Here is a 15418-nt window from a genome sequence, read left to right as displayed (position 1 = left end):
GGTTAAAAAATCATCATTAATCCTGGATCATGGGGTGACAGTTCCACATATTTTGACACCAATTAAACCGGGTTCGCGCAAGTTCGCCTAAAAGTTACAATAGGAAAGTAATAATTTTGTTAGACAAAAAAACTTAGTTAACTTTGTTTTTTTTTGTCAAATCTTAAAAAGCATTTATTTTATGAACAAGAAAGTGTGTGTGTGTGTGTGTGTTTTTATAGGATTTTACTTCGAAACACGAAAAACCTAACAATACGTTATTCTTATAGCATTATATTGTAAGTTTTCTTTATATACGTACTGCGAGGAACATGAACCCATGCGTGATTGATTGGAAACACTTTATAGCGGTGTAGTAAATAAAAAAGATATTGGACTTAGCAATAGGATTGAGCTTAGAATAATATCATGTAAATGCGTTACGGTTACGATGCAAGTAACCTTTGTAAGTGTCAAAGGTCTAGGCAAATCGTTCGTTAGGATAAATCATTCCATATTATTAAGAAACTCGTTAGATTGGATAAAATGGTCGCATTTATTGCGTATATTATTGTATAATTTAATTGCTTGATTTCATATTTTTTTAAAATGTAGACGTGACTACAAAGATGTCACTCAAAAGGACGTAATACTTTACGTTAGGTAGCTCAAAGTACTAAGCGAGTTATTCTTATTATTACAATGCGAAATTCAATCTTGTCTGCTTCTGATGGCGTTAAGCATACTGATCTTGTATTCAATGCCACTGCTAATGGCAAAAATTAAAACGCAATACGATAAATCAGAACTTACCATCTGGAAGGCAGTGAGGTATTTCTTCCACCAGATGTACTTCTGGTATTTGGGTCCCATGGCTGACACCATGTAGTAGAAATACATCACGATGTGCACAAATGTGTTGAGCAGTGCGAAGAAAGTGCTGTGGCCACCTGTAATAAAATAAAACGTCACAATTAATTAATTTCATCTCTTACAAATATTACGACGTAAGATTTATGGATTCGCTAGATGCTGTCTGTATTACACCAAAAATTATTCAAAACAAATTGAGATTCATTTTGTTTCAGGAAGCGAGGGTGATATCGAACTGAAGATTTTTTTACTTTACAATTTTTTATTCGAATCTGTTAACCTCTAAAGTGTTTGGAGTCAAATAACAACAACACAACAACAATAACAATGTAATCACTGATTAGTCCGCTGAGTCGTCATTTAACTGACAGAATACGTAACAGTTGCCTAACACGATTCAAGGCAAGAGTATTGTAAAATAGAATTGAACCAGTAGAACAACATCAACAAATAACAAGCAAATTATAAATCGAGGGTCAGCTAGATTTGCTGTGTTTTGATGGAAACTTTCAAGTTTGTTTCAAAGCTCATTAAGTTTTTTTTATAAAACAGGTACAGTCGAGGGCATAAATATCATGATTGGTTTTTTGGAGTCTTTTTGTTTTTAAGTAACAAATTTGGAGTTGAAATAAAAAATACAAAAATACTCCAAAAAACCAATCATAATTTGATTGCTTAGTAGCGACATCTCTTGTCTGGGTGAGCGGTTGGTTTCGAAAAAGTGTGACGTCTCTCGATGAGAGCGGAACATAGATGTCGCTAGTGCTGCTGCATAAGTAGCGTAGTAGAAATAAGCAACCTGAGATATGTATGCATAGGAAAAATTCGTGTCTAGATTCCTGTCCAGCGGTGGTGTAGGGGTTATAGCACGCAGCACGGATTGCTGAGGACCTGGGTTCGATTCCCAGCGCTGGTCTCTTTTTCTGGTTTTTCTGTGCATCCATGTCTCAGTTTGTATTTTCGATATGGCATAAATATCTATATATACAACAATAGCGTTAAATATATGTATACACCGACCGTATGGTTAAGTGGCATAAATATATGTATGGATACTTTTGACGAGCTGGTAACGTATTTATGACCTCGACTGTACATTGTACTGTACGGACTGTATTTTAATAACAAATAAAAACGGTATTTCAAAACGGAAATACATTAAGGTAGTGAATGACCGCAAATTTACTGTGGTGTAATAAGTAGGTATATGCACCTGGTGTATATGCAGTAGCTTAGCATGTTTACTAAGTAAACTTTTACTTCAGGATAATAAAATAATTATGCAGAATAATCGATTTAGTAAACTCATATTTAAATTTAAAGTATCAACAAAGACGAATACAACACCTAAGTTTGTTTTTTTAAAGCATGTCTTTTCCGTGTTTTTCTATGAGCGCAATGATCCTTGTTCTCTCTGTATTATTAGTTTATTCAATTTGTTAGTGCACTCCGACTTATGGAGTTGGACTGTAAAAGTTGTTTACAAAAGCCAAGAGCACGACATGGTTGTTGCATTTCGAAAGATCTTGTGGTTGTTTCAACACGTGGATTACTGTACTGTTGTTTAGCAATGTATTCTAATACAATTTGTCGTATGTAGCAATGCTTAATGGATACGTCAGACTTATATTAGTAAACAAGAGGGCTTTTGTTATATTTACACTATCCATTACTCGCCATGCGGATGTTTTGACAGCGTTTTGCTCCTGTCATGTCCATTCCGCTAATGAAAACAACAATTTGCAATACCTTGCTAATTATTTATTGGCGCTTTGTTCAACAGGAGACACAAACGGTTCTATAGTTATTGATGAAAAACATGTCAAATGCGCAGATATTATGAAAAAATATTTGATAAGCTTTTGACCGCAATTACATCCGCATGAAATAGTCATAAAACTTATTTCTGTTTTAAGGTTTTCCTCGCGTCTGACAAAAGCAAAAGTCAAAGTGACAGATAAAGACAACCAGTGGGAACTACGGCCCAAGCCCTCTTATTCTGAGAGAATGATTGTGCCCCACTGAGAGCAATTAGTGATACCATCACATCCATATCATGAGAAACTATTGTTGGTAAGTAATTTTTAGACTGTTCTATTGTTTAAAAAAAAAAAACTTCATATCTCGCAAAATACTGATCGTATGAGTATGGTATGGTCTCATTCGATTCGTCACCTTACTTGCCCAGTTTGTAAAATTTTAATTTTTTTAGCGTTGCCGCCTGCCCATTCCTACCCCCTGGGAGGAGTAGGAGGCCTAAAGTTTGGTATGATTCGGCAGATCCTCATTTCTAGTGCCAAGATAAAGTTATGAACAAAGTTTTTTGATGTACATATTTTGCCCCAAAATTATGCCATTTTTAACTGACTTCAAAGAAGGAGGAGGTTATCAATTCGGTTGTATTTTTTATTTTTGTTACCTCAGAACTCCGTCATTTATGAACCGATTTGATTTTTTTTTGCGTTCGTCTAGGAATGTCTTCAATTTGGTCCCATAAGCACCAAATCAGGATCTGATGATTGGGTCTTAAGGAAATCGAGGGAACTCTTCAAATGTTGTATGAACGCCTAGAGTAAATTGGATATATTTAGTAGTAACTCGTGCATTTGCTCTTCAAAATCATCATTTGGTGAAGTGGAACTGATGATGAAGACCACAGTTGACCATCGAAGTTACTACTCAATAACAAGTATTTCACGGGTTGAATTTTAATTACTCTGACACAGTTGCTAAGCAAATAATGCTCCTTGTGATGCATATGGTAAAATGGGTGGTAAAGCACTAGGACTCCTCAATAATGAACGTCTCTGTATCGGAAAAAGCAATCTTTCGTAAAAGGTGACGAGCGGTTAATATTAAACTATTGCATCTTAGATTATTTACACTGAAAAGCGTGAAAAATAAAATTTTATAACAAAAAAATTAACCAACTACAAAAACCATTAAAATAATTTTCTACCAGTCCGAAGTCGGTCGGTGCCTCAGCACGAGCCAGCAGGAGTGATTGAAGGCCAATATACTCGTAAAGTGCGTAGGTGAGGTAGATGACTATAGGTCCACTTCTGCTGGCTCGTGCTGAGGCACCGACCGACTTCAGACTGGTAGAAAATTATTTTCATGGTTGTTTTTTTGTAGTCGGTTCAATTTTTTGTTATAATTCCTGTACCTACGAGTATAGTATGGATGTATATAGATCGAGATGAATGGAAGCTGGTTTTAACTTTAAACTAGCACTACTGACGTCAAAAACAAAAAGAAAAAAAACCGCTATGAATAATAAGTACCTTGTAGCTAGTGACGCACGAATTCTGGTCCACCTTTGATCCTTAACTTTAAAATAAGCTGAGTCGGGTAGAACTGATTTTAATTTTAATTGATGTTTGTTAGTCGAACCCAAACCCTTAAATTTAAGTGCCAAGTGTTGTTATTACACTCCTTAGGTCTCCGTTTCTTTGTTACTATTATTATTTTACTACCATGTATTCGGACATAGCGCTGTAATTTATTTTGTTACACCTAAATTGTTCACCAATGAAATTGTAAAACATTCGCTGTAGTTATAGTTGCCCGGGAGTCTGAGGACTGGTGAACTGACATAAATAGGTTCTTCTACTTCAGGCATCAATCTCCGCTACACATTTTCTGTAGCTATTTTTGCTTTGTGATTTCTATGGATTTACTTTTTCTAAGTGCTTAAGAAATTCATGTAATTTATTTATTTCGCTCATTTAGTCATAAAAAGTCATTCAACACATTATCACGCTCTTCGGTGTGGCTAATCAAATTATCCATGAAAATGCCTAAGAAATATAATTGATTGACTATGCATGTAAATAATTACACGCTTGATTTAGTAACATTGTTTTAATTATGATAGAACTAACGTAAAATATATACACAAGTGTGTTTGTAAATCGAGAAAAGAAAAATCCTTGACATAATTTCAAAAATTTTGTCATACGAATTCTTTGAAATTATATTTTACTGCCTATTCGCTAACAGTAACGTGATGTTTTATTCCAGTTTGTTCTTAAGAAGATGTACTTCAAGTGAAAAAAATAAAGATCCATTGAACCTAACTTTGTCTTGCGTCTGTTTGACTGGCTGCCAGTCAGTCTTATTTTCTAAGGAACGAATAAGTTGTGGTACTGTAATTCATTCATTTTAGATTGTTATTTTGAGCTTGATTATGATATTGATGATGAAGCTTCGATATGCAAAACAGGTTAAGTAAAAAATGTTACTGGAAGTTAAGTTATCTGTCAATCGGTTAATAATTTGTTGGCAATGATTAACAAATGAACAGTGGGATTATTGACCTCACCAAGTTAATTGTTATTTTTAAAATACAAATACAATTGAATACTGATTTATAATGTGCAATTCAATTTTAATAGTACAATCTGAAAGACTGTGTGTAATTTAATTTTGAATTGGTAGCACTCGTACCTACCTGATTAATTAAATACAAATCAGCATTACACATGCGTCTGTGGGGGCTATAAATCTGAGACTGTATAACAGATACATTTTTACCTCTACCAGATTAGGATAGAAACGTATTAACGCACTAACGGCTTTTTCGGTCAATTAAAAATAGGCGAACACATAACTATCAAAAGTGTGTTACGACCTTATATAAAACCACTCACCTGGTGCGAATTTGAGCCCCATCCAAACAGAGAAGGGCATGATCCCGTGGTGTATGACGTGTAACGTTGACACATGCTCATTCTTCTTGCGAAGCACGAAGAACAGAGTGTCGAAGAACTCCGTGAACTTGCTGAAGTAGTACCACCAGCAAGTCGCCGCCATCTGCGATATACGCCGCAAATCAATACAACGGAAAGGATTAACAAGTTTATATCAAAACGAATACTAACAATTTTGCTAAACATTATGTTTCGCATAATGCTCTTTTTTTCCCAAAATTACATTGAACTGTAGACGTTGAATTTTTCGGAGAAGTTCTGTAAAAAACAATCATCATCATCATCATCCCAGCCTATATACGTCCCACTGCAGGGCACAGGCCTCCTCTCGGAATGAGAGGGCTTGGGCAGTAGTTCCCCCGCGGGCCCAGAGCGGACTGGGAACTTCACACACACCGTTGAATTGCTTCGCAGGTTTGTTGTGCAGGTTTCCTCACGATGTTTTCCTTCACCGTAAAGCTCGTGGTAAATTTCAAATGTAATTCCGCACATGCATTTCGAAAAACTCAAGAGGTGCGAGCCGGGGTTTGAACCCACGATCCTCTGCTTGAGAGGCCATAGGTCAAACCACTCGGCCACCGCGGCTCGGTAAAAAACAATATACTGTCTAAATACATTATTTGTTTCAGTCATTCTACGACGGTGACCAAGGTAGGCATAGTTGACATGCCAATAACATTTTGCACATTCCCGCTGTCGTGTTCAACAGCTTTGAAAGCCGAATAGACTTAGAAAGATGGAACAAGTCTAAAATAAGTCTTCTTTGAACTAATCGATTTGTGTACGTCTTAATGCCTAATTTATGATTATAATCGATGTCAGTATTCAGTATTTATAAAATACGCACCCTCATAGCCATTGGGCTACGGCTGTAGTCGACGAGTTGACACCGGAAGTCGTAGTGACCCCACCAGCCGCTCATCATGTACTGAGAACAAGTAATTTATCCTGTAAAATTATTACAACTTTGATACAGCGATTAAGAATACCAAAAGTTAGTATTACTTTTAATCAAATGGATTGCCTTGCTGACATATGGGAAGACTAATCGTTAGTTGTAGACGTTCCGGTTATTCTTGATCTTAAACCTAATTGCATATTCATAGAAATTCATCTCAGATCGCTATGATTTGTGGTAATGATGCGGTATTGATTTTAAAACCGGAACTCAGGACGGAAAATAATGCAAAGGTTTTTATATCACGTCAAGATTACATTTAATTACATTTACGTCAGCGATTTCCACTGACGCTTAGTTCATTAGCTAACAATAAGTCTCAGCAGTTAACCCATTTTCATTAGTGAATGCTGCACGTTCGTTCAAGCGGAAACGAAATCGAATCATGTTGCTCACTGACAATTCTAAGCGTTATTTGTCTTAAGGACTGTTTATGTACGAACAAAGTTCCATTTCAAACCAGAGAAACATCATTTGCATTGCCATTTTTCTGTTTCTCACTTATTATAACAGTTTGGGAAAATTACTCGTAAATATGTTGGAATTCACATTCACCTCATAGAATATCCAGGTACTGAAAAGAGTCTGAATTAGATTATATACGATGAGGACGTTTCGGAGCTCGAAGGGTTTGCGGTTGGCCATAAGTCGTGGCCCGAGGGACTTGGCGCAGTACGCGTAGCACAGACAGGCTGCCACCGTCGGCCATGGCGAGGATGCCATCGGCCAATCCTTCACACGAGGATCTGTAATACAACACGGTACTTTTATCCACTGAACAAAAGTTGCCACTCGTGCTGAAAACTATTTTCATATTTTTCGACCCTCCAAAAATTTACGATGCCTACTAAACTGCGTCACGTCATGCAAATTTGTAGGAGCGTCACCCACAGTATTATTTTTATATGGGCCTGGAAAGGTGATAGAAAAATATAATTGAATATTTTCGACTAAAATGATAATGATGATAGAATAGAAGAATAGACATAACTTTATTCATCAACAACACAGAATGGCATAACAAGATGATGATGTCTTATTTATAACATTCACAAACATTATAGTGTAATTAATTGAGTCAGTTTAACAGCTAACTGCTATACAGCACTGCAGTACAGTGGCTACGAGTTATGTTACTGCTGTGATTTAAAGAAGTTATAATAAAATTACGCGCCAGTTATTAAAGGGAACAAATACACCAGCGGCCACAAAAAATACTTTGGCACTACGCTTTATTAAATAAAAAAAACATAGTGCACAAGTAAATTTAAGTGTATATTATTGTTAGACAGAGCGTATGCGCAGGCAGCTTATACGGCTGGTGTGGCGGCGTTTCTTGATATAAATAAAAGATGAACATCTAATTGCACCTTTATATTATTCACAATATATTGTACAATTCTTTTGATGAAGTTTTTATGATTAAATAAACTCGGATTAAGTTAACAACAAAATTACACACGCAACGTAGGCAGGAGATCGAGACAGAAAGGGAAGAGCTACCAGAGACAATCAATCAGCTAGTGTTGCCGTAGATGTCATACCATAGAGGCATAGACTAATATTTCCAACACTTCCCCTTATGACATATATTGCAACTCTACATGCAAAAATATTCTAAAGTTCTAAGTGCATAAGACTCTACATTTTACAGGAACAAGACTCTACATTTATACAATGCACGACTCTACAATTATATAATGCATGACTCTACAATTGTATAATGCAAGACTCCATTATTACACAATGCAAGACCTTACACTTAATGGAAACAACACAAGTCTATATTTCACAATAGAGGAGACGACTCTACATGCCTAATCAAAATACAAGACTTATGTCATGCTCATGCCTAACAAATATTACATTATAATTTAAATGACATCATACTAACCATGCTTTTAATCAATGCAATAGTCATAGTATAAAAACATTGACAGTAATTATATTAGGTACCTCAAAAAGACCTAACACACAAGTCATGAATAAAATTATAATGTTTAACTTTTGATAAAGGTTTAGTGAGAACATCTGCTATCATGCTATCAGTAGGTAAATATTTAATGCTTACAAATTTCTTATGTACTAGATCCTTCACAAAATGGTATCTAAGATCGATGTGTTTCGTACGTTTATGACAATACTCTTTATGTAATAAAAGTTTTTGAGCACTCTGATTGTCATTATATACTGTGACAGATATATCTTTATTAATAATTTCTGTCAAAAAATTCTTTAGAAACAAGATATCTTTACATACATCGCTTATTGCCAAGTATTCAGATTCTGTGCTAGACAGAGCCACACATCGTTGTTTCCTGGCTTCCCAATTTATAACATTATTTCCTAATTTAATTATGAAGCCAGTGTAAGATTTCCTATCGTTAGGATCATTGCCCCAATCAGCATCCGCATAAGCAGTTACATTAAAATTTTTGCTCTTGCAAAAATGTAAGCCATAATTAATTGTACCAGCTAAGTATCTCAATATTCTTTTAGCAGCTAACCAGTGACTTTTGTCATAACTATTATTAAATTGTGATAGCTGACTGCATGCGAATGCTATATCAGGCCTAGTACACACTGATAGATACATAAGGCAACCCATTAGTTCCCTATACTGAAATTCTTCATTTTCATTATTGTTACTATTGTCTTCAGATTTCAACAGTTTACAATTTAACATCATAGGAGTGGAAATGGTTTTACATTGTAACATACCAAAACGAGTTAAAAGTTTTTTAACATACACAGACTGTTCTAAAATAATAGAGTCCTTAGTACGAATGACATTAATACCCAAACAGCTTCTTAAAGTACCAAGATTTTTAACATTAAAAGCTTTCTCTAATAAATTCAACAATTTATCAGTAGAACAACTGGAAAATATGTAAAAATCGTCCACATAGAGAGCTACGATGGTAATATCATCATCATTCCTTTTTACATACACACAAGGCTCACACATACTTTGAACATAGTCATGACGTGATAGTAAATCATGTACCTTGATATTCCACTGCCTACTGGCTTGTTTCAAACCATAGATACTTTTCTGAAGTAAACAAACCTTGTTTGTGTCTCTCACAAAACCTTCTGGTTGCTCCATATATATTCTTTCATCCAGATCACCATTTAGAAAAGCTGTCGCGACATCTACATGCTCAATAGACATATTCATCTCATTGGCCAGTGAAAATAATATGCGCATAGTAGAGTGTCGAACTACTGGAGAAAAAGTTTCGTTATAGTCTATTCCTTGACGCTGACTAAAGCCGCGAGCAACTAAGCGAGCTTTATAGCGATCAAAATTACCAGATGCATCATGTTTTGTTTTGTATACCCACTTAGATTTAATAACATTTGCATCTTGTGGCCTATCAACTAATTTCCAAACATTATTATCTATAAACGACTGGTACTCACATTGCATAGCAGTTTTCCACTCTCTACTATGAGACGAAGACATAGCTTCCTCATAAGATTGTGGATCTTCGAAGACAGACGAGCAAGTAAACAAAGAAAGGTCATAGTCCTTATACCTGACGGGAATTTTACCACGAGAAGCCCTCAAGGGCCTACCATTAGCAGACGGCGGGTCCATGGGCAGCGGGCTAGGCGGAGTCTGCCACTCGGCACTCGCGCCACCACGCTCCTTCTCCGGTGAAGAATCTTCTTCTTCAGTCCCCGTGTAGTAGTCACCAAGGTCGTCATCCTCGCGAACTGAAATTGCATCAATGCTTGAATTATTTGGAGTACTATTTTCATTATTTACTATATTGTCGTTATTGGAAATGTCATCATTGTTAAAATTCTCATTTACATTTAATTGATTATTATTATTCAATGGCAATTCATTATTATTATTATTAGGATTAATATCCTGGTAAATAAGATTATCATAAAATATTTCATTATTATTCTGGCATGTGTCAATAGATTTAAAATTATTATAAAATTTATTTTCTATGAATTGCACATTCCTAGCTATAATGACTTTAGTTGGTTCAGATGGTTGAATAAGCCTATAGGCTTTTGAAGTCTCACAGTACCCCACAAAGAGCACATCTTTGATTTGGCATCCAGCTTAGAACGCTTACAGGCAGGCAAAAGACAATATGCTAGGCACCCAAAGACTTTAAGGTGACCGAGACCAATTTTGTGTCCAGTCCAAACCTGCTCGGGTAACTGACCGGTCAAAGCAGATGTAGGGCTCCTATTTTTAAGATATACAGCAGTCATTACTGCTTCACCCCAAAATCGCTGACAAAGGCCTGATTCCCTTAACATACATCTGGCCTTTTCCATCAAAACTCGGTTATTTCGTTCCGAGACTCCGTTCTGCTCGGGAGTATAACATACTGTGGTCTGGTGGACTATACCTTGTTTTTCAAGGTAATTAGCAAAATTAATATTACAATACTCGCCACCATTATCAGACCTCAAACATTTAATTTTTAACCCTGTTTGTTTTTCAACTAAGGTTTGGAATTTAATAAAATAAGACATTACCTGTGATTTATGTTTCAGAAGATAGGCAAATGATTTTCTTGTAAAATCATCTGTGAACGTGAGTAGATAACGAGCTCCGCTCCAACTGCACTCAGCCATGGGCCCACACACGTCAGAGTGCACGATCTCCAGCTTTTGCTTGGCACGAGTAGCTTCACCCTTAGGAAAAGGCTTGGCACTCTGCTTCCCCTCAAAGCAAGCTGTGCAGTTCTTGATTTCTTCATCCTGCAATGATAGATTAGGCATTGCATGCTGCCGTAAATCGTACATACCAGACATGCCGAGATGCCCCAAACGTTTGTGCCACAAAAATGCAGACACATACTGTGCAGTGACCTGTGCATTCTCTCCTGCCCCCTTCACTGATTGTAGGAGTGCTGAAGAATGCTGCTCCTTCTGTGCTACATACCCACTCAACTTATAAATGCCCTTCTGTAAAACAGCACAACATACAGGTCTGCCTACTATTTTACAATTCTCATAAATCAAACAACCATCCTTTTCAAACACAACAGTCATGCCCTTCTCTGCCATTTTGCTAACTGACAAAAGATTTGTAGACAATTGAGGAACATGCATCACATCCATAATCTTTCTTTCATCACCTTTGCAAAAACTGATACTCACATTACCAATACCGCTGCTCTCTATGGTCGAACTATTAGCAATTGTGACAATGTTTTTAGAATTTTTGAAATCTGTTATTATGTTCTTATCATTGCACATATGTGAGGAACAGCCGCTGTCAATGACCCAATCCACAGTAGTGTCCGTAGCTATAAAAGTCGACGCCGTGAATGTTTGCACTTCATCTTTAGGTTTTCTCTTCTGTTTTCTAAGCTTGAAGCATTTTGCTTTCATGTGACCTCTTTTATTACAAAAACTGCAAACAACAGGCTTCCTCGCTTGTGAGCTGAACGCTGAATTAGCTGGTGTTGAGTCTGACATCGTCTTCCTATGTTCTTCCTGAATAAGCCGCGTCCTTACCAGTTCGCTTGAAAGGGTTTTAGTGATGCATGTAGTCTCCAGGCTAGTAACAAGGGTGTCGTATTCGGTAGGTAAACCACTAAGCAAAAGCTCGGCAACTTCCTCGTCTTCGACCTTTTTCCCCATCTCCGCAAGTTGTTGAACTAGGGTGGTTACGTGGCTAATGTAATCAGACATATTACAAAAATTACTAAAGTCACACCTGTGAAGTTGACGTAGTAAAGCCACGCGCCTGTAGAGACTTTTGTCTTCAAAAATCTTCTGCAATTGTAGCCATGCCTCCTTAGCCGTAGTACATGTGAACACATATTGAAAACACGCCGGTTTGAGCGACAAACATATGCGTCCGAGTGCACGTTGGTTCCTGTGTGGATCGATGTCGTCCCCTTCGACGCAATCCCACAGTCCTCCATCATCAAAGACATTCTAAGTGCAAATTTCCATGTAACATAGTTAGACACGCCGTCCAACTTGTCGATGTTCATCCGCCCATGAGTATAGGCGTTCGGCCATCTTGCAAAGGTTGCATCGGGCCTGCTTCTTGTCGGCCGCCACAACTGCAGCTTCTTCTTGCATCTTCTGCTGTCTTTTATAAACAGCCGTAAACAATAATACTGTCGTATTTGCTGGGACTAAATAACCTGTTAGACAAAAACTTTGCCACACCAGCCGTATAAAAAACCTGCGCATACGTAAATTTAAGTGTATATTATATGGTAATTCGTTTTATTTTTGAATAATAATTAGTTTGGACACCACATACTTATTGGTTATAATTTGTCACATTAGAATGTGCATTAAATGTTCGTAGTATGATATGTTTCCTTCCATTATATGTTACTATACCTATCTGGTGAAACCTAGTTGAACGTTGAACCAACAAGGGTGATGTATATTTTATTTAACGAAAAACAAATGTTTTTTTTTCTCTTAGAAGTGACATGTCATAGCTAATATTGCAGTGTTTTTGCGTGTCACTCTAAGTAAATACTAAGGTGATTATTATGCAGTGTGAAGTGTAAGTAAATAAGAATAAATTAAGGGGTGAAGAGTTATATGTGCGTCATAGCGCGGGTCACAGTGCGGCAGCGCCGGCGTCGCTCAGCTCAGAACTTGGTACATTGACATAACTCCGGCGTCGTTACGCCAAAGCGACGCTCCGGTAGTACGAGGTTGGAGTGTGGAACATTCTAAGGCGCTTATGTAATTTGGTTGAGCAAACTCTTGCTGGTAAACCTTGGTGATAACCGGCGCAACGCGATTCGTAGTTAACGCAAAGTTCTCGAAAAATCTACAACAGGTTACCCATCCGGTGCAAGGAAATGTTAAACCTTACGTACTAAAAGAACAAAGATGATCCTAACTTTAACTGCAATCTCTTTGCAGTCTCAGAGATTCAAACAAGCATCTTACTACAATTAATAATAGATTAGTAAATATAGTGTAGGACTCAAAATACTCACCACTCCTGTTGTCCAAGAGGTCCCTGTACCAGTTGTAGATGCTCGTCATGATGGTTTTAGACAGAGATCTGTAACAAGTGTGACCAGTTAATTAAAATTCGTCAAACAACGACAGGTTTTCGACATTCCGCAGCAATATATGTGAAATTAATAAATCGCGTATCGGTGCAGTTCAGAAGTATGAAAAGCAAGGTGTAGTTTTATTCCATCGATGTTTGCAGTCGGCTATTTCTAGCGAGCGAGGCATGAGTGCCGTCTGCGTGGACTTTGCACTAAAGTCGCAAGACTTTGTCGGCGGCTTTCAAAACCATCAAATTATCAGGATGTTCATCTATTAAGCGGTGGTAGATTTTTTTTGACATTCATAAGTGCTTGTTATAGCCTAAATTGAATAAAGATATTTTGACTTTGACTTTAGACTTTGAAGCATTATGTAAGCGGTTATCAAAAGCTATTCGATACTCAAGGTATTTCCGGAAATTTTGGTTTAAAAGAGTGACTAACAGCCTAACCATCTCTACTCGAAATATTATCGATAGTGATGTGTTTATCGGATGACAATAAATATTGATAAGCGGTTAGTCATAGCTATAGATAAACTTCAGTTTAATCACCCAGCACTAACCAGAATATTGAATACTACTTTATTATCAAGATTAGCATGTAATTCTCGATAAACTACAATTATTTATTTTCCAACGAGTTTCATAATTATACCTAACCTCGTGCGTATAAAAGGTGCTAGCAATGGAAATAAAATACGTAGAATAAATTATTCGCGTATGCGGAATAGGGAAATATCGTAGCGTTGTTGATCTCGCGTAACACCGCTCATGCCTAGTACGTTACATATTTGATGAGCGTCTGATTCGTTTCGTCTACAAATTAGTACGGTTGAGTCCGAGGTTAGCATATTGCGGAAATGTCATTTTAGCACGACGATATTTAATATATCGAAGTACCTACTGTCCTTAAAAATGGTCATAAGCATATATTATAAACAATATACAATAGTAGAACGTCAATAACAGTACGTGATAATCCGTTTTATTTGTATATGTGTAGAGGGCACATTGCCGCGTAAGTGATACCTACGTTTGTATGAACGATTTTCCATACGTAGCGTTACAAAATAAAATGAATAATTCTCATTAGCGATTCGGCAGCTTTCAAGGTTCTTGAAAGTAACCATTTAAGCTCTACTTACGAAAATTATACACGATCTTGCTTAACATCTATCCACATGAGTTCTCGCGTACTTTATAAACAACACATTAACACTAAGAATAACCACCGAATTTACTTTAAAAGTAGTTCATTTTGAATACGTTGAAAAAATATCTAAAACAAAATGAAAAACTCGTGACCCACGTCTAAGTATGTCTTGAGCACTACATCTGTTAAAAAAAGTCGGGATCCAGGGGGCTAAAATATTAAATATTTTTAAATTTTCATATCTTCAGCTATTAACGAATTGATAGCCATAATTTTGCATTTAAAGCAAAAAAAGGCAGGAATACCTATAGGCTACTGTTTAGTAAAATAATTGGAGATGATATCAGGAAAGCAAACATCGTCAGTTCGTGGTAATATTAGCACGTTTGGTCTAACACTCACGTCGTGACGATCCGCTTTTGTCACGTTCTACGTATTAGATATCACCGCATAACATCGATTATCCTGTATAAACCATGATTCTTACGAAATACCATGCAAGTCGATATCAGTTATTAGCGCCTGACCTAACAATCGCAACACACTCATAGTTGTAAACAATTGGCTTCTTATTACGGAAAGGTGCAGGAAGTGTTTTTAATAATCTACCTTAGAATAGTGTACACAGGTTGCAGCACTCCGAGATACCGTGGCAAGGTTATGTGATGGCGAACATAGTTTCAACTTTTAATGGATCTTAGATTGCTGTGGAATTAACA

The 15418-nt window shown here is 36.7% G+C and overlaps 1 protein-coding gene across 2 annotated transcripts in view; it reads right to left on the bottom strand.

Annotated features, from left to right (window-relative positions):
- Nucleotides 1–792: 792 nt before the first annotated feature.
- Nucleotides 793–15418, bottom strand: part of LOC141433427 (very long chain fatty acid elongase 7-like) — a gene marked incomplete at its 3' end in the record, with an annotated part of 29872 nt that continues 15246 nt past the window's right edge. For both annotated transcript variants that reach the window (XM_074095465.1, XM_074095464.1), the window contains 5 exon segments: nucleotides 793–929; nucleotides 5505–5667; nucleotides 6412–6492; nucleotides 7078–7268; nucleotides 13485–13552. In XM_074095465.1, the coding sequence (XP_073951566.1) occupies nucleotides 793–929; nucleotides 5505–5667; nucleotides 6412–6492; nucleotides 7078–7268; nucleotides 13485–13533 (621 nt within the window).

Source organism: Choristoneura fumiferana, chromosome 12 (assembly GCF_025370935.1).
Source record: "Choristoneura fumiferana chromosome 12, NRCan_CFum_1, whole genome shotgun sequence".
Lineage (NCBI taxonomy): Eukaryota > Metazoa > Arthropoda > Insecta > Lepidoptera > Tortricidae > Choristoneura > Choristoneura fumiferana.
The sequence above is the reverse complement of the archived record's forward strand: the minus strand, read 5'-3'. Positions and strand labels throughout refer to the sequence as shown.